Source organism: Sphaeramia orbicularis, chromosome 17 (genome assembly GCF_902148855.1).
Source record: "Sphaeramia orbicularis chromosome 17, fSphaOr1.1, whole genome shotgun sequence".
NCBI lineage: Eukaryota > Metazoa > Chordata > Actinopteri > Kurtiformes > Apogonidae > Sphaeramia > Sphaeramia orbicularis.
In genome coordinates, this window is record NC_043973.1 from 34,383,838 (window position 1) to 34,410,848 (window position 27,011).

Here is a 27,011-nt window from a genome sequence, read left to right on the forward strand (position 1 = left end):
AACAGTTTTGAATAACTGTCCACTGTAGTGACCACTCTGCATGAAAGGGTTAATATGGGGTATATTACATTTGCATATGAGGACATCTATGTAGTGGAGTGAGAATATTTGACTCAGAGATGCAGAGGTGCAGAAGTAGAAAGAAAAAAGGACAGTACTAAGTAAGTTTACTCAGTTACTGGTCTCTTTAAAAAGTGCAAAAGCATACAGGCTTGTACTTGTGCTGAGGCTATGAGATGAAAACACTGCCCATCTATGTAGTTTATACCATAACTATCCCTGCAGGAAATGTTCCCATAATCATGTCTGAAAATGTGTATTATGCTGCAGAGCTAAACTGTATCCTACACTCTGTTTATTACTGTCGTAAATGGACATTTCTGTCCATATGTGGACTACATCTTACATCCGCCCAGTGTATCGAGGCCCTTTGCTGGGACAAGTGATTGGCCCAGTGAATGTTTGTAGCTCCAGCCCTGAAGGTATTTCCTGATTGGTTGCTGTGAGTAGTATGGGTCAGTGTCGAAGCCCACGTACAAGCGTGGTCATTCAGTGGCTGTGAACAGTGCTTGGTTTTCATCCTGCTTACATGTAGTCGCTCGGAGGCAGGCAGACACACAGGGACTGTGGGTTGCTATGGCTATATTCTTATTATCGTATAATGGTCTGCAGTTTACACTAATTATTCTTCTGCTGCATGGTGAGTTTACTGCTTTTTTATGTCCTTTTATAGTAATTTAGGCTGTTTCTTTTCCAATATTTATTCAAAGCAGAAGTGACAGAGGTGACCAAACTCAGTGTTATAATGGCATAATTGTCAGTTTTCTGTGGGGAAGTTTAACAGACTTATTGTTTGTTTGGTGTGTCTGAGATATTTACTTGAGTTTCTATGCAGTAGGTAATTGCTTTCAGGCGGACCCAAATCTCTGTGATTCAAGTTGTGCTGGTGAGATTTAAGTTTTTGCCTCAGTGTGATAATTCATATATAAAAATCAGTGCATTCTCATTGTCATATACATCAATGACGCTGATTATTTTACATGTAGGTCAAGTATTTTCCTATGATACAGCTTTTACCTAAATTGAAACATTTTAATCGTGCATGTCTTCATGTCTTTAGGCTTTTCTACCCCTGATTTGTCGTATCAGAGAGGGGTGAGGTACACTTACAGGTACAGCACAACAGTCACCACAACCCTTCATGGTTCTAATGCTGGTAGGAATGGACTGGCTTTGGACTGTGTGGTTGATATTGATGTGGTTTCCAAGTGTCACCTAATGATGCAGGTCAGATTTAAAACAAGTAGTGTGGAAAAGACCCTATTAGGTATTGGTAAAATGTTAGTAATGTTCTTTTTTTGTCATGTACGTGTGTGTGTTCAACAGATTAGGAATCCACAGATAAAGCGTCTTTCTCCTCAGAAGGAGCACTCTGTTCAGCGCCTAAAAAGTTTAAGGTAATATACCAATGGGTGAATGACTAAATGCACAATTTAACACTCTTTTGCTTAATTATTTTGCATAAATGCATGCAATTTTATCCATCTTTCTCTCCATATGATAGTTTTAGAGCACTGCAACTGTTTTTCTGTGAATGTGATCCTCTGTTCAGATGCTTTACTTGTCTGTGGTCTCTGGTCTCGGGGGGCTCATCTGGTGTTTTTGTTTCCCAGGGAGTCACTGGAGAGAACGCGCCTCAAGTTCTCCCTCCAGGGGGGAAAGGTCACGGCCCTGTGTCCTCAGGAGGGGGAGCAGGTGTGGGCCCTTAACATTAAAAGGGCTCTACTGAGCATGCTCCAGACCTCCGACATGGTCTCCAAACTGGAATTAAAGAATGAGGTGAGGGTTTATGGTCATGTTTTCTGTAATTAGTGATGGGGAGGCTACTTTCAAAGTGTATTTCTATGCATATTTTACAGTGTAATTGGAATCATATTCTGTTAGATGGTGAAGATGATGATTTTTATTACTATTACTATTACACTGTTGCCCATAGTTGTAATAAAATATTTGTAACTTTTTTGTGAAAGGATTGTGACAATGTCATTTATTCTCAGTATGTAATCATTGTACCTGGTCAAAGGTGATGCGCATGAATCAGTAAATCAATCAATTTTTTAAAAAAATATAGTGCCAAATCATAACAGAAGTTATCTTGGGTCCCCTATCTGTAAGCACTCTTGGTTCTTTGGGGTTCCCTTTCATGTACATCTGTTGTAAACTGCTCATGCATAATATGTTTTTTTTCTCAGTGCATGAATAAAATATCTGAATCTGAATCTAACTCATGACATTTTACATATAGAGCTGGTCCAAACCAGACTCTCAAGCCAATTTACAGAAACCCAACAGAATCCTCCAGGAATAAAAAGTGGAATGTAACTGAAAACAAAAATTTTATGGGCAACAGTGTATTTTTATTATTGTATGCAATAGCTGACTGATCCCAATTGCTCATATAAACACTTGCTATAGAGACCATGCTTATAAGTACTGTATATGTTAACACAAAAGTGGCGTCTGTCTGGTAAAAGAGGCAAAGATCCAGTTTTTCTTTGACATTTAATCTCCAACAGCATCAAGTTAGAGAGTAAACCAGTAAACATAAATGAAAATAAAATGTATTTATGGTTTTCACATTTGAACATACTAAAAATGTCAGCAAAAAGGGCAGTTTTTTAATTCTGTTTTCTTAGAGTATGAAATGTGTTAAAATGAGAAAAAAACAACCCAAATGTGTTAAATTGAACATGCATCTTCATCATGTTGTGTAGAGGGATAAGCTACAGTTCGAGTATGAGTTTGTTTTTGAGGTTTATAGGAAGTTAGTGATGCCCTTGAATAAAATGGCAAAGCTGTTAAATCACCATGTAGAATGTAACAGTACTTTGATTCTTTGCTAACTGCAGTCACTCATATTTTGTACACTGGAGAAAATCCAAATCTTACCAAGTGTATTTTTCTTATTTCTAGTCCACATATCTCATCACACTTAAAATAAGACAGAATCACCTAAAGAGTAACTTTTCAGTGAGATATAAGAACTGATTTTTGGACAACAGATCTGGAAAATCTGATTTCAAGAAATCTTACCAAGATAATTTTCACTTGTTCCAAATATTGGCTGATTTTTTTTTTTTGCTTAATTCAAGATTTTATTTATTTTTTTCTTAATTCAAACAAAAAAATCTGTCAATGGTACAAGTGAAAATTATCTTGGTAAGATTTCTTGAAATAAGATTTTCAAGATCTATTGCCTAAAAATAAGTTCTTATATCTCACTGAAAAGTTTCTCTTTAGGTGATTCTGTCTGATTTTAAGTGTGATGAGATATTTGGACTAGAAATGAGAAAAATACACTTGGTAAGATATTGATATTTTCCAGTGTATTATGAATATTTAACACCATCACATGTATTCAGGGAGTGTCTGGCTCTAAAATAACACCCTGTCATGACTGGTGTACTATGTTTCCTTGTCTGTCTGGTACCATCTTCAGTCCTAACAATAAACACAATTATCGGCATCTTTCCATAATATGGTACATTGACAGTGAGATTATCTGACTTTGCTTTAATGCCTTTTCCTCAGACAGATGTGTACGGGACATGCAGCAGCAGGTATGAGCGGCGAGGGCCTGTGCTGCTGAAGATCAGGGATATAAAACAGTGCCAACAGAGCAGACTGGCAAACTTCTGGCCTCATTCAGTGTCTATGTCTGATGATACAGTGAGTTCAACCTTTTTCTTTTTTGTTTTTCTTTACTTAAGTTTTTATTGAAATTTCATAAACACATAATCACCAAAAACAACAAACACTCAAATCATGCTTGGGTAGCAACACTACATTCACATTATCCAGTCCTTCCACCATTCCAGATTCTATAATCAGTCCATTTATTCCATTTTTTGGCCATTTGTACAACTTGTAGTCATGGTTTGTGAGTTATTTTTTCCATTGTATATATTCCTTCAATAATTGTGATCCATTGGTCCTTTGTTGGTGGTTCTGTCTTTCCCCAGTTCCTTGTAATAGCTTTTTTGCAAGTCACTAAAAGTATCTTAAAGGGCTCATATTTTGCTAAACCCACTTTTATTATTCTTTGGTTCATTTATTTGTGTATTTGGACCCTAACAGTTCAAAAAGTTTGAATTTGAACCCTCCAGGTGCCACAAAGTTATATTAACTCCGGCAAAAATCGACTGAATTTCTACAACCCATTTTAATTCCTGCTTAATTTGTTATGTTTTATAACTAGTTACGTCACAACATTTGCACATATCAGGTCCAGACTTCAGACGAACATTTCTCTGAGTTCGACATAATAGTTTATCAGCAGCAGCGGTTGTAGTAAAAACTGAAAATATGTCCAAACTTGGAGCCGATTACCTAAAATGTTCAGTTGTTGGTTGTATTAATGAACACAAAGTGGCTGAACGGGACAGAGAAGCACAGTCAACAACCTGGAGGGGGTGGGGCCTAAAGTGGCTCATTTGCATTTAAAGGGCCAGTGCTCAAAACCACCTTTCTGGTGTCATTACTCAGAAACAGGGTTGAAGATGGACCTGTGGAGTTGAATGAATGAAGAATTCAGACCCAAACAGAACATTTACAGTTTATGGAGACCACAGGGAAATGTTTGAAAATGCATAATTCCATTTAAAAAGTAAAATATCACTCCTTTAACCAAGTATGTGTAATTTCCTTGTCCTTGTCAGGGTTTTACAGTCATATGTGATTATATATGATATATTGCTAATGTATTAATGTTTGCTTTAATTATTTTTTTTTTTTTTTAACATACATTTATTTGAATTTTGAATCACAGTGTATAGATACGAAGTGAATATAGACATACAATATGAACTGCAGATGTTTAAAGTTGAGCTAGTTTTATCAGCTTTTATTTACTGTAGCGTAGTTTAATTAGCAGTGCATCATATTCTGTTAGGTCATTATTTGTTTGTAACATCGCTGTATGTGAGTATAATAACTCTGTAAATCTACAAAGTCAACCTTTCATGAACTCAGAAAAGCTTGTTTTCAGGTTTGTGGTAAGGCATTTTCCATGCAAGTCCAATTTTATGTTGCTTAGTTTATTATTTGATTTTATTGAATGTAAGAAGGATGATAACTGTCCAGGCCTTAAAGAATCCTCTCATCAGAAACTATCTAACTATATGGAGATGTGACTTCACCTGATAAGAATATTCACTTCAGGGATTTAGTTTAGTATAAAGTTGAACACTTTAGAAATTCTGAATTAAAGTACAAGCACCTCAGCCTTGTACTTAAGAGTTTTCCTCTTCTTCTGTTCTTTCAAGTCATTGCAGTCAGAGCTGCACTGTATTCAACGCCATCGATCGACTGTGATGGAAGAAGTCAACTGCACTGAAGTCGTTTCCATAGCAACATCATCCAGAACAGCCGGACGAGTAAAAACCCAAACCGTGTCTACTCTGATCCTGCTCAGAGCTCAGCCGTGGACACCACCAGGACCAGGTCAGGAGTACTACCAACTCTTCAGTGTTTTCCACTGTATTAATAAAACCAACACATGGTTTGAGTGTTGTATCTAAAGCCTCAGTGGGCACAGTTTGGTTTCACTGGCCATGACGTCGATGATAACCTATAATGTATTTTAATATAAGTAACCTGACAGGAAACAAGACTTATGCACTTCTTTGTGGCTGTGTTTTCAGACTCTATGAAGTCTATATTCTGATGGAAGATTTTGGCAAATCACAAGAGTAATAAGAATAAGGGACAAGTGTAGTGACCAATTGCTTACTCTTTTAAGATAAATATATATTTATTACTCCTTTACATTGGTTTGACACCTCTAGCTACTTTACTGATTAAGATTTGACACAATGAATAATATAAAAAGCTCTTAAACTGCAATAGAACGATAAAAATTAAACCACTTTCCTACCATTTTTTCCTTTTTGGTATCTTATAACTAGGGATGTGACGATTACCGGTATAACGATAAACTGCAGTAAAATTGCAGCCGGTTAGTATTACTGTTTAAATTCTAATTATCATGATAACTGTGTTTGATTACCGCACTTTTAGGGGAGAAAACGTCTATGTAAAGATCTGCTTTTATGTCAAATATTTGAGTATAGATTGAATTTATTACAATTTTAATTTTCTATACCTAATCTTTGGAACCATATATTCACTTTTAAAGTCTTTGAAAAGGTTCGTTAAGCTTCTGTGTGTTATTTATGCAATAAATTATATACAGTTTTCAAATCGAATTTTATATTTTTTTTTGTGTTTTCTGTCCTTTTGTGTTTTTATAGTAGGTTAAAGTGAAAAAATAATAGACAGATGATTTAGATGAAGTTGTGCTGAAAAAACAGATCCCAAACATGGGTATAGTAAACATTTGTTTATATAGTATATAAAGGCAAAATCACAAGGACTGAAAAACGGACAAAATAGGCTCAGACCACTAAGGGTTAATATTTGAATGTTTCTGACACAGAAGGGACATTGGGACTGTTATTTTATTTATTTTTTTATTTTTAATACAATTTGGTTAAATTATTTCAGTGTGTGTATAAGTAGTTTTTGAACATTTTGAGCACAATTTCAACAATACCACAATACTAATGATAACCGTGATAATTTTGGTCATAATAACCGTGATATGAAATTTTCATATCGTTACATCCCTACTTATAACATATACAGTGTGTAGTCAGTTTATATTTCAGGTTTTTACGAGTTATTAAAACCTGCATGAAACAGTGAGTTTTCACTTTTAATTTCCGATGTGGTTTAATAAGAAATACTAATATTAGATAAATATTTCAAAACTTTGTTTGTCTTCTGGTCATTCTCTTCAATCTTGAAATGAGTCTCTGGATATGTCTTGTTTCCCTGTCGGTAAAAGTGGATATAATATTCTGACTAGCTCCATTCAACAGTAACTTGCGCTGACAATACAGATGCTTCTATATTAACTGATAAAGACCCAGTGGTTGTTCCCAAATGAATTTTTCTCTCTATTGAACCTTTCTTAAGCAATTTGTCACCATTTATTATAGTATTATCCTCTGTATTTTGCGTTTCTTCAGTAAAAATCAGGTAGTATTATCCTCTGTATTTTGCGTTTCTTCAGTAAAAATCAGGTATTTTCCTATATTTAATTCACTGATTATGTAGATGTTCATAAAAGATCAGATTAAAGTTAACTGTCATAATATCAGACACAGAGAAAAATTATGAAACTGTGACTTTTTTAACAAAATGTATCATTAATTCAATATGAACCAAGTGTGTCCATCCTCTGCCATTGATCCAACTCCATGGGTTTTACTGGTGAATTAATATTGTAGAAGATGGTACGGTAACTACGGAGCCTCTGAACATCCAAATGGGTCATGTCTGATGATCATTATTTATTATTTATTTTTTCTCTATATTTAACATTTCTTAAGTAATTTGTCACCATCTATTTTAAAATAATCTTCCATATTTTGCAATTTTTCAGTCAAAATCATGTGTTTTCCCAAATTTATTGTACTGACTTAAAATGAGTTTGACACCTCTGGTTTAAGGCATATAATTATAATATGATATTTAATTTATATGTTTGTTTTAGAGTATTTTAACTCACAAAGACCCAGTGCTACTTTTGTGTCAGTTTCCAAATAAATATTTCTCTCTATTTAACCTTTCTTAAGTGATTTATCACCATTTATTATAATGTTATCCTCTGTAACTTGCATTTTTCAGTGTAAATAATTTTTTTCCTATATTTAAATCACTGATCATGTAGATGCTCATAAAAGTTCAGATTAAAGTTGAGGGTTATTACATCATAAACAGAGAATACTGAAGAAAAAGTGACTTTTTCAGTAAAAGGTATCATTAACTGAACATAAACCAAGTATGTCCGTCCACTGTCATTTATTAAAACTCCATGGGTTTTACGGGAGAATCAGTGTTGTAGAAGATGATGGTGTTTCCATGGTAACTACGGAGCCTCTGAACGTCCAAATGGGTCATATCTGATGACCATGAAAAGATGACAAACTGCATTTTACACCAATTATTTACATGGATTGATAGGATTAATGGGTCAGTAGGGCTGCACGATTTTGGCCAAAAATAAAATCCCAATTTTTTTCCTCTAAAAACTCAATTTTCGATTTCGATTTTTGGGTAAAACTACAAAAGACAACAGAAGTCGGCATGTCGTTTTTGTGAACAGCCTGTAATGCAAGGCACTGCTCCCTACCTCAAATCTGAGATGGTATCACGGAATCCCTGAAAGTTCCATGTTGGGCCCACAGAAGTTATACCAATGTCAGTCAGTAACAGGTATCAGTCATCTGTGCGTGGACCACGTAAGATGAGTGATCCCTATGCAGTTATATTTGAATTAGGGGATCCATGCATGCACCACAGCTTACACTGGTATCACTACTGCAAGGCCAATTACAGATTTAAGGTCATTACACGGGCTGCTGTGAAAGACCGCCCTCACAGATAGGAGGAGGAACCTATGGTAGGCACAAGAGACATGAAATTGATTTGATGATTTCCCTTTTTTAAAAATCGTCTTAATTAAATAATCCAATTTTGATTTAAAATTGATTAATCGTGCAGCCCCATGGGTCAGTAGTTAATAAACATTTTATACTGGTAGATTATTTGGTCATGAGTGGTTGCTGTGGTGTTTATTAATTCAATGATGCCTAATATAATAATATATCAGTCAGAAGCACCAAACTGTGCAGTACTTTTACTTATAATGGAGTTTACGTTGGGTATGCTAACTGGAATACGTCTCCCATCACTGATTTTTCCACAGATTCTTTAGGCCGTGGTGCATTCACTGACCTGCTGTTTGAGGAAGAGGCATCTGTTCGAGCAGGAAGAAACAAAGCGTCGACACCTCAGCAAGCCAGTCACACTATCAGGATGTTATGCAGCCTCATGGACCAGCAGCAGGTTCCTCCCCACACTTAACTGTATTTATTTCATAGGAACTCTCCTTATGTGTGTCAGGCTTCCAGTGAAATGCCCTCAGTGAATGTGAATCAGTTTGAAGTAGCCTATCCCCCTGCCAGACCACTGTTGGCTTGTTTGTGTTTGCATGTTGTGCTTTGGCTTCCCCTGGGGCGCTGCTGTGAACCAGCCAATGGTTTTATGTCTTCCTTTACACAGGAGGTCAGTCAAACTCATTCTGGCACACTTTATCGTAGTCTGTTTACATGGGAAAGCTTTAAAAGGGGTGTTAGCTCCAAACGTCGACCTACGCAGTGATATAATTACTATGCTGGCAACAGATGATGGACGGGATGAAATGTATATTCACAGTCCAGCGGAGTCAATCGAGCATGAACACTTTTAAAAGACCAGAGAGTAATCTGCACGTCGGCTAAAATGTGCTCAGAGGTCTTCTTTGTGTCTTTGTTCATATTAAATCAATCTCAGTGAATCCAAAGGAACTTTGTGTTGGTGAATGACAGTTCTGCAAATGGACAGGATTTCAGTTCTGTTCAACATGTTGATGCTCATATGAACTTTTTTTTTTAGCTCAAAAATGAACAATTTCAGCACAATTAATGCTATATTTTCATGTCACAAATGGACAAGTTCTATTTGAACTGAATTGAGCTGAAAAACAAATCTTCTATTCTTTTAGATTCCCCAGTTTTTCCTCTCAGATTCTCTCCTACATATCACATGTTTTATTTGTACAGGTTCAGTCTGGAGTATGGTGCTGATCCATCCTGCTTATGTTCCACCAATACATACATGAAGAATGGCACACAGCACTGTTTAAATCAGCTGTTTTACAATAAGAAGCATTTTTATACAGAAAGAACAATTCTATATTGTTCTTTCCTCTTTAGTCTGATGATAAACTATCCAATAAATAATTGTGATCCTAATTTTTGCACAGGGATCATTAGTGTAAACGGTGACATGGCTGCAGAGCATCAGTATGATGGGATCCACAACAACCATGTCACATCCGTCCACTGACACATTTAGTGTTTTTGTGTCAGCTGGGATTGTTTTAGATCCACAATGCTAACATTTATGAAGAAGAGCAGAATTATCAATTGTAAGTCTATAAGTTTATTCCTAATAAAGCACTGGTACTGACCAGATCGTCATGGGTAATGTCACGTCCGTCCACTGTCACGTCCGTCCACCAGCAAAAGTTTTCACATACACATGCTATTCCAAATCCAATATTTATGAAAATAGAGCTTCCACTGTCAAAGACTATCAGTAGTCTGTGCACAAATGGATTAGCATTATTTACACACACTTCTATGACTTTAGGACAACTGTTTATTTTTGACAAAAATGGACACTCATTTGACCCCCTAAGGAAATTTTAGCCGATGTGTTTTATGTTCTGTGTTTCATCTGCTCTTAGATATCACAAGAGTTCCTTCAACTGGTGTTCCTGCTCCGAGATCTGACGTTCTCTCAGCTGAAGACACTCTGGCAAGAATCATCATTCAAATGCCGCAATGACTGGTCAGTGTTTTCATTCCTGCAGCTGTGATTTATACATATCCATGTCCGAATCTGTCAAAAATTAGCTTAACATACTGATATAATTTGCATTACAGTTAATGAAAGAGCTTGTGCTCAGCTCTCACTAAATTGGATTTAAGCTGAAAGGGCTCTTGGTTAATAGTATAATAGGAAAAATACACAGCCTCTGGCCAATTCACCAAGTAAACAAAGGACAGTCTGTGTGAGAGTAGATCAGATCAGGAACGACCCTCTGACACAGATGACACAACAGGAAAAAGCAGGAGAGCGTCAACTCAGTGTTTTACAACATCTGCTAGGGAATGTCTTTTAAATGGTGTGTTTTGCTTATGTATGTGTTTTTATATGTCTGTTTTTTTTTTAACTCTTTAAAGGACTGATATTTTGCTTTTTTAAATGGAATTATGCATTTTAAAGCAGAGTGTGCTAATAGTACTTGTGTTGCATAAGGGATCGGAGTTTTACTTCTACTGCTATTAAACACAAAAATGACATCCTATTTTTCTGCACTACATGACAATCTCTTTGTTTTTCAACTTATGCTTATCCATCACTGCTGTTTGATGTTTCATATATTTTGGGAGAACATAGACAAAGGTTGAAGTCAGACAGCAGAAGTTTTGGAGGGAATGTGGAGAATTTGATGTAGATCACACACATGTCTTTTGGAAATGTGATAAAATAACTGTGTTTTGGGAGATGGTGTGTGGAGTGCTACAACAAATAATGGAGTATGAACAGAATAGACTTTATTTTGACATTTGCACAGATACATAGTAAGTATAGGTACATCAGAATTCTTGTGCGTTTCCCTGAGTCAGAAAAGGAGTTAGAAAAAAGGTAAAGATATGACAAAAAAGACATGCAAAACATAAACACAGCTAAAACATGTAAAAAAAAACCAGTTATTGCACATACAAGCACAAATACATATTTGTAAAATAGACTATTATGACAAAAAAAGAGTAATAATAATAATAATAATAATAATAATAATAATAATAATAAGAGTACTGAGAGGTAACAAGTTATTGCACATTTGAATTAGAATTAAAAATACCTGGATGTAGTTAGCAGGTTATTGCACATTCAATTAAAATACTGGGAGGTTGAGATTCCAATGTGCTGTGATGGACTGTATTTGTGTAACTTGTCTGATGGAAGTGTAGTAGGAAACGACACATACTTGGTTAAAGGAGTGATATTTTGCTTTTTAAATGGAATTATGCATTTTCAAACATTTCCCTGTGGTCTCCATAAACTGTAAATGCTCTACTTGGGTCTGAATTCTTCATTCATTCAACTCCACAGGTCCATCTTCAACCCTATTTCTGACTAATGACACCAGAAAGGTCGCTTTGAGCGCTGGCCCTTTAAATTCAAATGAGACACTTCAGGCTCCGCCCCCTCCAGGTTGTTGACTGTCCTGTTCTGTCCCGTTCAGCCACTTGCATTCGTTAATACAACCAATAACTGAACATTTTAAATAATCAGCTCCAAGTTTGGACATATTTTCAGTTTTTACTACAACCACTGCTGCTGATAAACAGTTTTGTCGAGCTGGAGAAATATTTGTCAGAACTCTGGACCTTATATGTGCAAATGTTGTGATGTCACTAGTTATAAAATGTAAGAAATTAAGCTGGAATTAAAACGGGTTGTAGAAATCCACTCGATTTTTGCTGGAATGAATATAAAGATAGCTTTGCAGCACCTGGAGGGTTCAAATTCTAACTTTTAGAACTGTTAGGGTCCAAATACACAAATAAATGAACCACAGACTAATAAAAGTGGGTTTAGATAAATATGAGCCCTTTAATACCTGACGTGTCACTGCTGACACACCCTGCACATATGCATTTTGGATGGCTGTAACTCTTTCACTGTTTGTGCAACTGGAAAAATTCCAACAGTTTCTGAAACATGAGACATTGCACTTTATAGGCGTTATTGTTTCATTACAGTAATTTCACTAACACCTGTACTAGAGGGTGTTTAAGAGTATTATAACATGCACTAAATTGGAAATGACTGCTAGATTTTGAAAGTTCTAAGTGAAAAATGGGCTAAAAGACTCACTCACTGCATATTTTCTAACCTTGTCATAGTCAAAATAAGAAAAAAAAAGTCCGGACGAACCATTTTAGGCTTAGGGTTTAAAGGGTTAATCCTATTCTTTTTTTTTGTAGTTATCCTTTTATTATTATTTTTTCAGTCAGCATTATTTTAGCATTTTACATTGTGTACATGACTTCTGTGTATATAAAGAAAAAAAAACAAAAACAAAACAGAACACAAAAATATACTCAAACAGGGGAGCAGTAATAGTAAAAATATACAAAGCAACCAAAAATATAGTCAAAGGGAAATAATAAGTATATTTCACATTCCATTCTTTTCCGCTGTTTAAAATGAACATTGAACATTTAAAGTGTAGCACGAACCAAGGGTTTACTTGCTCTTATCCAGTAAAATCCACTCTTAATAGTGTTATAAAATCAACCCAGTTTTTCCAATAATTGTTGAATTTGTCTGAATCCAGTCTGACAGAGAAAGTCCACTTCTCCATCCTATAGATGTCATCTATAACCTCTATCCAGTCCTCCATTTTTGGTGCATCCTTTTGTAGCCACTTCCTAGTGATGACTTTTTTACCTGCCACTGACAATATTCTGAATAGATATTTATCCTGTGAATGTGTTCTCCCCTGGTTCTCTTTTCCCAAGTCTATAGTTTCAAATGTGAATGGAAATTGGACTTTGAAAATTTTTTCCATGCTTTTCTTCAAATCCTGCCAAAAAGGCACAATATGAGGGCAGTCCCAAAATATATGAAAATGAGTGGCTTTACTTTCACTACATAGTCTCCAGCATCTTGTATCCTGAGATTTCTGCACTGGTGTAATAAAATATCTCATAATATTCTGCCAGCCATATTCCCTCCATGATAGGGAGCATGTTTTCCATTGTTGCTCATTGATATAGTCCCATTCCTCCTCCGTTAACATTCTTCCCACCTCTTTTTCCCACTTTTTGTTTATATATGCTGTGTTGTTTCCTTTTACACTTTCCACTTCTTTATACAGTTTTGATATTAATTTCTTGCCTGAGTCTGATTCATATGGAAAGGGTTAATCCTGTTCTTATCTTATTACTGGGACCTGAGTACATATTTTGTTCTTCACGTGCAACATTGAATGAATGACAGTAAATGAACTTTGAACCTTGAACCTTGAACATCTGCCTCAGAATCAAGAGTAAAATGAGACTCTGACACTGGTGTAATTTACAATAACAGCACCATCAATATGATTTATATAATTGTATAATAATAAATACCAGATAGTCCCTTTTGTTGTGTCTTCACTGCATGACTTCAAGCCACAAATAAATGGAATTGAGCCACAATTAATTCAGAAAACCGCTGGTATAATGGTATAAAGTGTGTGATTTATAACGTAGTGAAATAAATGATACAGATTAAACAATTCACATGATATAAATCACAGTGTGATGACAAATACAATTACAGCTTACATATTACCCACAGTTCGGAGCTTAACATTCCTCATTGCATCATTCATAGCATTGTAATACCCCTAATATGTCACATTTTTAGATATTGAGCATGTTTGTGCTGATTGATTTGCACAGGCAGCCGTTACTGGACGCTTTACCAGCCTGTGGATCTGAAAACTGCATCCTGCTGCTGACCGACCTCATGAGGAACGAAGAGCTGGAGGACGAGCACGCTCAGTCTGTCCTCACCACCATTGCCCTGATGCCTCATCCATCACCGCAAATCCTCGCCTCGGTCAATGTAGGAACTTTACCGTGCTGTGACTTGAATCTGTACAAAAAATTAAGGCAGATCGATGCTTCAGAGCAGCGGCGTCGACATTATTGAATGAACTGGCCTTGTTCTTAACTTGTGCTGGTTCAGTGGAGGAGAATGGGATTTTTGTGGTTTACATTTTTATGAGTCGTAGAAGAAGTTTATAAATACTATGAACAAAGATAAAAAAGGATATTCTGGGAATTACATCATAATTTTTCCAGAAAAAGTTATATGTTACAAGAATAAAGTCTTTGACAGCAGTAGGTAGTTTTTATAAGAAAGTTTAAAATAAAAAAGTTAATTCATTCATTCATCATCTGAACCCACTTTATTCTCACTAGGATCACGGGGAAATGAAAAAGTTATGTCAAAATTATCTGTTGAACCCAGGAGTTCAATCTGTAACCAAAGTACTGTGAGTTTACTCTCATAATAGTTTGACCTTTTTCTCAAAATGTTACAACCTTATTCTCAAAATATCATTCTTTTCAATTTTTACTTATACAATTATGACTTAATTGCCATTGAGTTTATTCTCAAAATAGTTTGAGTTTTTGTAACAAAAGAAAAAAAAAATACAACCTTATTCTTGTAATATTGTGCCTTTTTTCTTGAAATATTAGGACTGTTTTTCTTGTAACATTAAAATAATTCTTGTACTTTTTAGTTTAGTGCTTAAAGATACTTTCAAGATACATAAAGACTCTTTACATAAATTAAAACAAAAGAAGAATGTACAACATTCACAGAACTATAAAACAGAAAAGTAGCATCGTGAAATCAGCAAAATAATCATATATCAATCATACAAAAAGCACTTGAAAAACATCACAGAAAATATGAAACAAGAAATATTACCCTTTTCTCCCAATATTACAATTATGTTCTTTATATATTTTCCAATCTTCAATGTAACTTGTATTTTTGTTCTCATAAAAATGCAACTTTTAACTCATAGAACTAAGACTTCATTATTATAGCATTGACTTTTAACTCAAAATATATTGACTTTATTTTTGAAGCATCTTATTATTTTTTTTAAATCTTCACTAAAGCCCCAGTTCTCTTTTATAAAATACTGTGGTTTCTACAGTTCTTTCAGAGGTCTAAAACCAAACTGTCTGAATTTAATACCTTGAAAGCAATTTTGAGAGGATGTGAAAAAAAAAGACTGGATCCAGTGTCTAATTAGAGGCATTTGAGCAAAACAACGGTCAAATTAAGAACTTAAGTAGATGAAGAGTTAAATCCAGCAGTGATCGTCTGCTGTCACACATGGTTGTTCTGTTTTCACTTTGGATGCATCATCAAAGTTTGGCCCAGTGTGATGAAATGATAATAATGATGGTCTTAAAAGTCTTCAGCTGAACTTGTTGGAACTTGCAGAAGCCTTTCTGTGCTATATTAGTCAAATGAATGCTGGCGTTAATAAAGCAGTGAAGTGCAGAGTATCAGTCTGACAGTCATGTGTGGTGTTTGTGTTCAGGCTTTATTGGAGGTCCCAAAGGTGCGGTCCAGAGCCTTATTAACCGGATCATCACTGGTCTATCAGCTGTGTCACAGATCCCAAACCTCCTGCAGTGAACTTCCACAGGTACAAACCTTCATACAGAGTCTGGAGGAAACCCTGAAGGACGGCTGTGAAGAACAAGAGCCCACGCAAGTCAAAGAGGTACACACAACGACAATGGTGATTTAATGGAATTATATAAACCAGGGCTGTCAAACTCATGTTAGTTCAGTTCCACATACAGCCCAATATGACCTGCAGTGGACCACATCATTAAAATAATAACATGATAATACATAAATAATATCAATTCCAAAATCTGTATGTCTATTTTCTATGTTTTAGAGTGGAAAAAAGTAAGATTATATTATCAAAATTTTTTACATCTACAAACTATCCTTTAAAAAAATGTGGGAAAACATGAACAATCATGACCAAAATGAAATTTATTAAGAAAAAAAGTGCAATTTTAACAATTTATGCCATTATTTGGCCTCAGCTTCTCATTTTCACATGTTCATTACAACGTACAGATCACAGTGGATCTACAAATACACAAAACATTTAATAACAGACAGAATATTGGTAAAATTACTCTTAATTCTCTTAAGACTGTTCAGGTTGTTCATATTTGTTCAGGTTTTTCACATTTTTTGTAAAAGGCTAGTCTGTAAATGTTAATATTTTTGTGTAATTTTAATTTTTTTACACTAAAACAAAGAGAAAAATTTGTGGTTTTCATTATTTATAGTTTATTATGATAGTATTTTACTGCTCTGACCCACTTTAGATGGAATTGAACTAAATTTATTTTGACATCCTTGATTGTTCATATCTTCAGTGTATTTTTTGTATTTCACTAATTCATCCTAGGGGCTGGACTGGACCCTTTGGCGGGCCGGTTTTGGCCCCCGGGCCGCATGTTTGACACTCCTGATATAAACTGTATGAATTTAACCTTTTATAGGGCACTTGTAGGAATACTCTGAAACTCAAAATTTCAGTCTTAGTGTGTTATTGGAGGACATATTACCCCGCCCCTTAACGGGAGGCAAGGGGTATTGTTTTTGGTTTGGTTTGTTTCTTTGTTTGCTTGTTTGTTTAACACTTTAGCAGCAATCCTATTGGTTGAATTCATACCAAATTGGGTTTATAGATTGCCAGTTACCCAGAATAGATGTCATTACATTTTGGGAACAGTAGGTAAAAGTTCACATTTTTTATGAATTTTTTTAAAAATCTTTTTTTTTTCCCCATTTACTTATAATGGGCAAAATTTCAATTGTCTGTAGCAGCAAAACTATTGGTTGAATTCATACCAAATTGGGTTTATAGATTGCCAATGACCCAGAATAGATGTCGTTACATTTTGGAAAAATTAGGTCAAAGTTCAAATTTTTAATGAATTGTAAAATCTTTTTTCTTCTCCCATTTTCATGTAATGGGTGAAATTTCATGTCTATAAAAACATACATTTTGTTTCAATTTACTTGGCACATATATAGAGATAATTGAAATGCTGACCTGTACCTGGCATCACTTGTTACTTTTGTGAAATTTTTCAAATATTTTTATTGTCATGTAGAAAATGTAAGTTATTGAAGTTACCATATTTAGTTCCTTACACATAACTGGCAAACAAAAAAATCCAAAAAGTATATATAAAAAATACAAGAAAAACACATGTAAGGTGAAATGAACATCGCTTTTAGAACATTAGACCAGCATAAGTGCTGGTCCAGATCCCTGTCCACATCCACATGACCCCTTTGAACATCAGTCATTACATTAGTACCAGTACTGCATGGTACCGAACAAAGCACAGGTGGACCTGACAGACCCTGGAGACCACATTGGACCAGACAGACCCTGGAGACCACATTGGATCTGAGAATGTTGACTCACTGTCCTCACTGGAACTGTTGGTTTCACTGTCTTGTAATGCATGTGGAAATGACCAAAAATAGTCACTTGCTCAATAAAGCCTTAAAGACAGTTTCATGGGCTGTAAATATGCTTTTACTTTCTTGCCTGCCAGCTTCTGTATGCTCTGAAATCAGTGGGAAATGCTGGTCTGTGGGCTGGGGCCTTCATCCCTCTGTTAACCCGCTGTGCTGTCAGCCCGTCGGCGGCACTGGAGCTGAGACTGGCTGCCGTTCAAGCCTTCAGACGGATTCCCTGCTCAGATAACGTGAGTTCACACTGACACCATTAAACTGAACTGATGATAGAACAGAACAGCATTAGAGCATTTACCCAAGTGTCTGTTAATCATACATTTTTCTGTTGGACTTGACTGGATGACACAAGATTTATACAGGATCCAAAGGTGAATTTATTTTCAGAATGTCCTCCATAGTCTTAATATTAAACTAATTTGATTCCTGCTAATCTGCAGATTAAATATTTGACTATTCAAAAAGATTATTTTACTGGTTTAACTCACTTCAGCTCATTGGACTATATGTGGCCCCTGACCTAAAATGAGTTTGACACCTCTGGTTTAAGGCATGTAATTATAATGTGATGTTTAATTTATATGTTTGTTTTAGTGTATTTTAACCCATAAAGTCCAATATGAGCTACTTTTGTGTCAGTTACCAAATACATTTTCCTCTCTATTTAACCTTTCTTAAGTGATTTATCACCATTTATTATAACATTATCCTCTGTAACTTGCATTTTTCAGTGTAAATCTTTTTTTTCCTATACTTAATTCACTGATTATGCAGATGTTCAGTAAAGCTCAGAGTAAATTCAAAGGTTATTATATCAGAAACAGAGAAAACTGAAGAAAAAGTGACTTTTACTGTAAAATATATCATTAACTGAACATAAACCCAGTGTGTCCATCCACTGTCATTGATCCAGCTCCATGGGTTTGACTGGGGAATCAATGTTGTAGAAGATGACGGTGTTTCCACGGTAACTACGGAGCCTCTGAACGTCCAAATGGGTCATATCTGATGACCATGAAAAGATGACAAACTGCATTTTACACCAGTTATTTACATGTATTGATAGGATTAGTGGATCAACAGGTATTAAACAGTTTCCATCAGTAGATGTTTGGCTTGGTGGTGGATGTTTGGGTCTTTATGGGTTAATGTGGTGGATCTGATCTAAAACTGCAAGGGACTGAAATGTTGGAAAAACATGTTCCCAGGTGCAAAATATGGGATTTGCCCAAAACAGCCACTGTCTTGTCAAAATATTTTATCACTTAAAGAAAGCTCATGAGTACGTCAAGCTGCTTCCTGTCTTCTCTTTGAAAAAAAATATCCAAATGTTGTGTTAATGAATTCATGATGAGCTGCGGTGGAAGTGATGGGCTGACTGACAGCCGTTTCCTTTCTTCAGAGGTCTGTGCTGTTGCAGCTGTACCGCTCGTCCCAGGAGGATCCGGAGGTCAGAACGGCTGCATACCAGCAAATCATGCGCTGCCCAGACCAGGACCTGTTCCGAACGGTGAAGGAGACCCTGAGGAACGAGACCTCCAGCCAAGGTCTGGGCTTTGTTCATACACCATATCAGCACACTGATGACTCCCAGTAAAAGTATGTTAAAAATGCTTGTATAACTAGCAGACATTTAGGTAACATTCCTGTTATCATATTATGTATCTGCTTTTGTAGAACATTTCATCTGTGTTGTTCTGGGACACAAGTGGATTTAGCAGTTTGGCCGTTTCTGTCAGTAGTATAGATTATTTTATTATTATTATTATTATTATTATTATTATTATTATTATTATTATTATTATTATTATTATTATTATTATTAGATTATAGATTACCTATATTTAATTTTTTTTTTTTACTTTATTTTTACTACTTTTGTTGTTTTTTTGTTGATAGATAGATAGATAGATAGATAGATAGATAGATAGATAGATAGATAGATAGATTATTGATTTTTTGATCCCAATCTGGGAAATTACAGCTTTTGACACTGTAAAAAACAGAATACACACACAAAAAAAATACAACACAAGTATGAACACACTATACATAATGAATGAGAATTAGTATTAACTGAACTGGATAAGAAATCTGGATAATTTAAACAGTAAGGTGCAATAATAAACTGTAGTGTGCAAGTAAAATGTAATTTTCCAGTAGGCCGGAGGTGCATAAATAACAGTAAAGTGCTTTTCTTTTTTTTTTTCTACAGTTCTATGTCTTTTAATCTATACTTGTATTTTATTCTTTTATTTTGGTTTTATTTATTCTTCTGTACAGCACTTTGGTCCACTGCGGTTGTTTTAAAGTGCTTTATAAATAAAGTTGGATTGGATTGGATTAATGGAAATAGGTTTATGACAGGGTTTAAACATCAGAGGTGAGTTTATTGTAAAGAGAAATGGAATGTGGCAGGAAAGATTTCCAGTATCTGTCCGTTCATACGCCATACTATCGTCTTACATTTATTCATATACAGTTGGTCTTAATTATTGTTTTTTTTAATGGTTGCCTTAATTATTTTGTCATCCTCATCATTTTTGCCTCATGTTGAGTAGTTTTTTGCCCATATAGCTGGAATAAAATATTTTTACCCCTTCTCATATAATGATTCATAGATAAAGTGTAACTAGGACTCAATATGTAATCATTACACCAAGTCAAAGGTCATTATTGATATGTAGAAATAAGAATAAAATGTAAAATTTGTCTGAAAAAAAGATTATTCCGACTTTATGGGTAACAGTGTATTTGTATTTGTATTGATCTTGACTGTGTTTTCTAATGTCAGATTTACGTTCTCCATACAGATCTTGTACCTGTAACATACTGTGCAGTGAAATATACTATATAAATAAAGTTTTGATCTATTAATCAGTTTTTCACAAGGCGTTAACATGATTCTACTTCGTGTGTTTTTGATTCATCATCTACTGAATCACCTTAAATACAAGTGAATAGATTTTTTTTTTTTTTTTTAATTACTGATTTTGAATAACTAATAGTTTCGCACCTTACAGATGTCATGAGTTGTACGAAATGGTACAGATATTTTTCAGGCATGTTTTGTTTGATCTCATGTGCTTTTTGTTGTGTAGTGGGCTCATACGTGTGGAGTCACCTGACCAACGTCCTGAGGAGTGAAGACCCCATGAAGCAGACGCTGATCCAGTCTCTGCCGGACGATATCATCAGCAGAGATTTTGAAGCAGAGTTTTTAAAATACTCGTCTTATTCAGATCACACTGTCACATCAGGTAACAATAGCTTTTATATTTATGCTTTGCACCTACATTAATTATTTATCATTTTTAAATCAGTGAAAAGTGATAGACTCGACTAACTCTTGAGTTTGACTTGTGGTAGATGAACCAACAAATCATCCTTTTTGGAAAGATACTTAAGTCACAAACTCTGAAGCATGGCTGGGACAAATCTAATGCAATTTGTATATTATCATCATAAGGCATGCACAAGCTTAAGGCTAATGATGTTCATTTTGTCTTCTGTTAATGTAATTATACTTTTCTTTTTTCTTTTGTTCAGACAAGGTATAGTTTTTTTGACAGTTTCAACTGTGACTCCAGTCTTCCTCAGGTAACATCTAAAAACTATACCTTGTCTGAACAAAAGAAAAAAAGAAAAGTATAATTACAGACTCAAACTTTGTGATTTTTTCATTTTCTATTGGATCCAAAAAGGTTTTAAAAGTTCAAACTCAACTCATAAAGGAAAAACTTCATCCTCCATCAACAATTTGTCAAGAGGATTAAACACTGTTAATAGGTTTGGACAATATGTTCAATTAATTCAATTAATCAAAGTTTTGCTTTATGAAAATCGTGAAAAATGCCTACATCACTAAATTGAGATTATTTCTGTGAAGACAGTTCTTGCTTGATAAAAATCCAAAATGCAACCTGTTTTCTTCTTGTAATGTATTAACTGTGAAAGGGTTTCTGGTCATATGTGGCATCTAGGCTACAGCAAAGAAAGTGTGTTTTAGAATTGTGTTTGTTTAGAGTTCATATTACCAAGAAACAATCAATTAAAACTGTACACTGTCTGCAACACAAAAAAACCATCCATCCATTATCTTCCGTTTTATCTGGGGCCGGGTTGCGGGGGTAACAGTCTAAGCAGGGACGCCCAGACCTCCCTCTCCCCAGACTCCTCCTCCAGCTCTTCCAGGGGGACCCCGAGGCGTTCCCAGGCCAGCCGAGAGACATAGTCTCTCCAACGTGTCCTGGGTCTTCCCCGAGGTCTCCTCCTGGACACAAAAAAACATTTTGATTAAATTTATTGGGCCAAAGTGCTCGGCTGCAACTGTCACACAACTGTAGTGAAATATTCAGTAAAATAATATGAATATAAAATAAATACTTGAGGAAATTATAATGCTCTAAAATTAATGAGTACTGCAGTAAAAATAGTTTTAGGTCACTTTTCAGTTTATTTTAACTTTGATGCAACAAGTTTTTATATGAAACACAGAAACAGTTACCCCTGTTTTCACTTTGGAGCATTTTATTTTAATTTCAAGGCCACATGTATTTCTTGTTCATTTGGGAACCTTGTAATTGATGGTTTTTCATATAGAATTAGACGTTTCTATGACTTGCTTTGTCTTGCTTTGCTTTTAGACAGTTTCTTGAATTTCACCACTGAAATGTAGAACACTCATGAGCCTTAAAGGTTAAGATTCGACACTTAACCCTTTAACAACAACAGTCTCTCTGGTGCTGCATTTTGCCCTTTACAGTATTCAGATTACTGAAACTCCTGAAGCGTTCACTCTATCCACAGAATTCAAATGACATCAGAAAGCTGAGATCCTGAGCTTTTTGACACTTTTTAACACTTTACGGCAGCAGTGTGGGACTCTATTACAAGTAGAAAGTAACTGTTTCAGAGACCTCCACAGAGGCTAAAAAACACCTGGAAATAACACAAAATATGAAGCCATAATATGAATACTGAATATTCAAGACCAAAAAGCATGTTAGAGCAGATGTAAAATAGTTGAAAGTTTAGTTTTGTAATCTCAGAAAGTTTCATTATGGACATTTACAGTTGTTTCTAATGATACATATGCTAAAAACTTCAAGTCTGTTTTTTTTCTTTTTTACTAAACACACAGTTTTAAGTATTTATTATTTATAATAATAATAATTAATGGCCAGATTTTGAAAGTTAAGTTCTTCCTGAAAACAAAGATGCAAAAGAATTGGCAATAAAGGCATTTTCTGACACTTTTATTGCAAAGAAAATATTAAGACACCTAGGCGGCCTGTTATAATGGCAAAGGGAAATACAGGTGGAAATATTTGTAAGAAAGAAAAGAAAAATACACATGCAGACCTTTTTTATACAATTGTTGCAAAAATGATTAGACCATCAAAAGTCATCAAAAACAACTCCTGTGTGTGTCATGTGACTAAAACAGACAGAAAAGAAAACATGGAATGAATAAAAGCGCTGTTTTTGTCAGTACAGTGACACAGATACTGATGTAAGAACTAAAGGGATTTTGGTTTTTATCCAAAAAAACATGTTAAATGGATAGATATCATCTCTGAAATTAAACTATGAGATTTTTTTTGTTGTTCTCATTATATTTGTCCAAACAAATGGACCTTTAGTTGGACCAGGCATTAAAATGAACAAGAAACTGAAGAAAACAAGGGGTGGGCTAAGAATTTTTTTTCCACAACTGCAGATGCACTGCAAAAATCTATATTTTACCAAATGTGTTTTTCTCATCTCTAGTCAAAATATCTCATCACACTTAAAATTCAAGACTTAATTCACAATTTTTTTTGCTTAATTCAAGCAAAAAAAATCTGCCAATGGAACAAGTGAAAATTATCTTGGTAAGATTTCTTGAAATAAGATTTTCAAGATCTATTGTCTAAAAATAAGTTCTTATATCTCACCGAAAAGTTTCTCTTCAGGTGATTATCGATAGCCAAAAAACAAAACCTCCTCTCTGCAAATTTTCAGATTTTGAGTTTTCACATTAAATGGTGAGAACAAGGATGACTCCACATTTTCAGTCGATCTGCGAGATAATCCTGCCCTTTCTTATGACATGAAGGTCACCTGACAACAACAACAAAGGCCATACTATAATAAAACTAAACCATTAATTAATCAATCAAATTTTATTCATATAGCACCAAATCATAACAAAAGTTCTCTCATGACACTTTACATATAGAGTTGGTTCAAACCAGACTGAAGCCAATTTACAGAAACCAACAGAATCCTCCAGGATCCACGTTTTTTTTGTTCTCTGAAAAAAATGATTTTTTCAGATAGGAGGTTTTGTATTTTGGCCATCGTTATGTCTTATCTTAAGTGTGATGAGATATTTGGACTAGAAATGAGAAAAATACACTTAGTCAGATTTAGATTGTTATAATGTTATAATGGCAGTCTGAATTGTGTGACTTCATCCCACTTTTGTGTTATTGTACTAATTCAGTCAAAAGATGGTCATATTTAGTGCTCCATTTAAAGCTACAGTATGTATCCAACAATTAACCAACAGTCTTGTTTTTTTCTGCTTGTTTCAGACATCGGAATCATAAATGTGGAAACGTCTTTAGTTTTCTCCCCCAAATCATTTCTGCCGAGATCTGCTTCTGCCAACCTGACGCTGTATTTTCACGGAAGGGCGCACAACCTTCTGGAAGTGAGTCTGGTGGATGTTTGACCTCTAGGATTGGAAATTTATAAGTTTTTCTTAACCCTTTCATGCATGAATTATGAGAACCTTAGTCAATTCTTTTTTCTGGAGTGTTTTTATTCCTCTTTAGGCATAAAAAAACAATGCAACTGATTTTTTTATTTTTTTTATAAACCTATTTTTTGGGAAGTTACAAAAATGTCTATTCAACTGGACACCATGCATTTAAGTTTTGAAGCAAAGAAACATTAATTTAAAAAATCATCATCAGAAAGTGATATACTGTGTGAAAACTATGAAATAAAAACATTTTTAATGCAGCTAATTGCTAAATTGCTACTGTTTTCTCACATTTGATCATAGTCTAATATTAGTTATTACTCATTTCATGGAGATAAAATCCTCCTGAGACCCAGGAAATTGACAATTTTAGCTTTTTTACATTAAAAAATTGTCTTGATTGGAAACTGAATAATGCAACAGTTTTTTCAGATTCATTTTTTAAATTATTTTTATTTGTTTATTGATTTTTTTAATGGAATGTCCTTTGCAATGGACAGTATTTTTAAAGTAAAGCTGTCAAACTTTTGTCCCCTATAGAGGACAAAATGCATTACTGGGTTTCAGGAGGATATGCAAACCCCCCCCCCCCAAAAAGACACTTTTTTTTTTCCAGAAAACTGTTAATTACAGTCTAATAATAATAAGTATCAGTCATATTATGGTATATAGTATAGATATGATTAGACTAGGAAGGTTATTATTGTTATTAATTATATAAGGAGAAGGGGTGGAGTTTATAAGTTGTACTTCCTCTCACTCCTTTTTGAATATGTATTATATGTCTTATGTTTAAGTGTTTTGTTTATTTATTTTCTTCTGTTTGACATTCATATTTGAAATAAATACATCAATCAATCAAAAATCAAATCAATCAATAGCAATTAGCAATTGATTTACACTCAAACACGTTAGTGCAGATCAGGTTTATCAAGAACAGTAAAGTTACAGTAATGGTCTGAATATCAGTGTATTATGGGATGGTGCATTAGTGTCCACTGTGTTGGCTGATATGGAACTAAAACAATAAAACCCATGAATATACAAGAGAACAGCTGGAGAAGAACTGACCACTGCAGTGACCACTGGAGTGACCACTGTGCATGAAAAGGTTAAAGTTAAAAAAAGTCACATTTCTTTCCTGACTCAACCGTAGGTGGACCTCCGTGTGGAAAATGCCGAACCGCTCCTCAAGCACATTTTCGCTCAGCAGACACCTCCGTCTAATGGAGAATCCAAACAAGAGTCAAAGGGGACGAGAAGAAAAACAGACAGAAAAAAAGAAATGTGTTTATCTAGCACCAACAATTATCTGAACAAGGCCAGAGCGATGGTGAGTTATCTGCCAGTGCTGTTGGTCACCCCTCCTGTTGTTTTAGGACGATGCGCTGATAATGGGGCACATTTGACATGATGACAGCTTTGTCAAATGGAAACAGGATCAACAGAATGGGTTTGTGCTGTCAAGTGTGTGTTAGGAAGTTTTTCAGGTTAAGGAGTAAATACTAGTAAGCCCATAATTTGTCTTTTAGGCTTTTCAGTCTAAGTCAGTGTACTTGGAACATAGTGATAAACATAAGTAAAATTACCAAAATAAGAAAACTCTGACAATACACTATAATCTATCAGTTCAGAGTCATAATTGTTCTGCACCTCTATGACACCATTTCACCCTCAACAACCTACACATTCACCAGCACCAAGAGCAGCTACTGATATAAATGTGTGTACCCTTGACTTTTCCACCACTAATCTTATCAATACAGTTAAATAATTCAGATAAAATGCAATTTAAAAAGCTTTCCAGCAGCATAAATTATGACCCATGTGGACATTTAGAGTAGGGGTGTCAAACTCATTTTCTTTCAGGGGCCACATTCAGCCCAAATTGATCTCCAGTGTGCCGGACCAGTAAAACAGTAGCATAATAACCTGTAAATAATGACGACTCCAAATTTTCTCTTTGTTTTAGTGCAAATAAAATGAAATTATGGTAATATTCACATTTAGAAACTATCCAAACAAACAAAAAAAAATATCCAAACAAAAATGATGTGAATAACCTGAAAAACAGAAATTTCTTGAGAAAAATAAGTGCAATTTTAACAGTATTACACCTCAACTTACCATTTATACATGCGTATTATGGATTGGATCTACAAAGGCACAAAATATTTAATAAAAGGAAGAATAATGTTAATATTTCACTTTCAAAATTTGAGGTTTTTCACATTTTATTGTTAAAGGATAGTTTGTAAATGTTAATATTTTCATCATTTAATGTAAGTTTTTACACTAAAACAAAGAGAAAAATATGGAGTTGTCATTATTTATAGGTGTAATGTAAAATTATGTTTTTCACAATAAACTAAGAACATTTGGAGTCATTATTTATAGGCTATTAATCTGT

At 34.8% G+C, this 27,011-nt stretch overlaps 1 protein-coding gene across 1 annotated transcript in view; it reads left to right on the plus strand.

Annotated features, from left to right (window-relative positions):
- Positions 1-400: 400 nt before the first annotated feature.
- The window catches only part of LOC115437389 (uncharacterized), an 89,427-nt gene continuing 62,816 nt past the window's right edge, over positions 401-27,011 (plus strand). The window contains exons 1-16 of the mRNA XM_030160617.1: positions 401-700; positions 896-946; positions 1,121-1,287; positions 1,387-1,457; positions 1,674-1,839; positions 3,592-3,729; positions 5,325-5,502; positions 8,834-8,973; positions 10,418-10,521; positions 14,196-14,361; positions 15,866-16,051; positions 17,928-18,080; positions 19,250-19,394; positions 20,949-21,107; positions 24,429-24,547; positions 25,758-25,934. Of these exons, the coding sequence (XP_030016477.1) occupies positions 637-700; positions 896-946; positions 1,121-1,287; positions 1,387-1,457; positions 1,674-1,839; positions 3,592-3,729; positions 5,325-5,502; positions 8,834-8,973; positions 10,418-10,521; positions 14,196-14,361; positions 15,866-16,051; positions 17,928-18,080; positions 19,250-19,394; positions 20,949-21,107; positions 24,429-24,547; positions 25,758-25,934 (2,184 nt within the window). The 5' untranslated portion in view covers positions 401-636. The remainder of the gene's footprint in view (positions 701-895; positions 947-1,120; positions 1,288-1,386; positions 1,458-1,673; positions 1,840-3,591; positions 3,730-5,324; positions 5,503-8,833; positions 8,974-10,417; positions 10,522-14,195; positions 14,362-15,865; positions 16,052-17,927; positions 18,081-19,249; positions 19,395-20,948; positions 21,108-24,428; positions 24,548-25,757; positions 25,935-27,011) is intronic.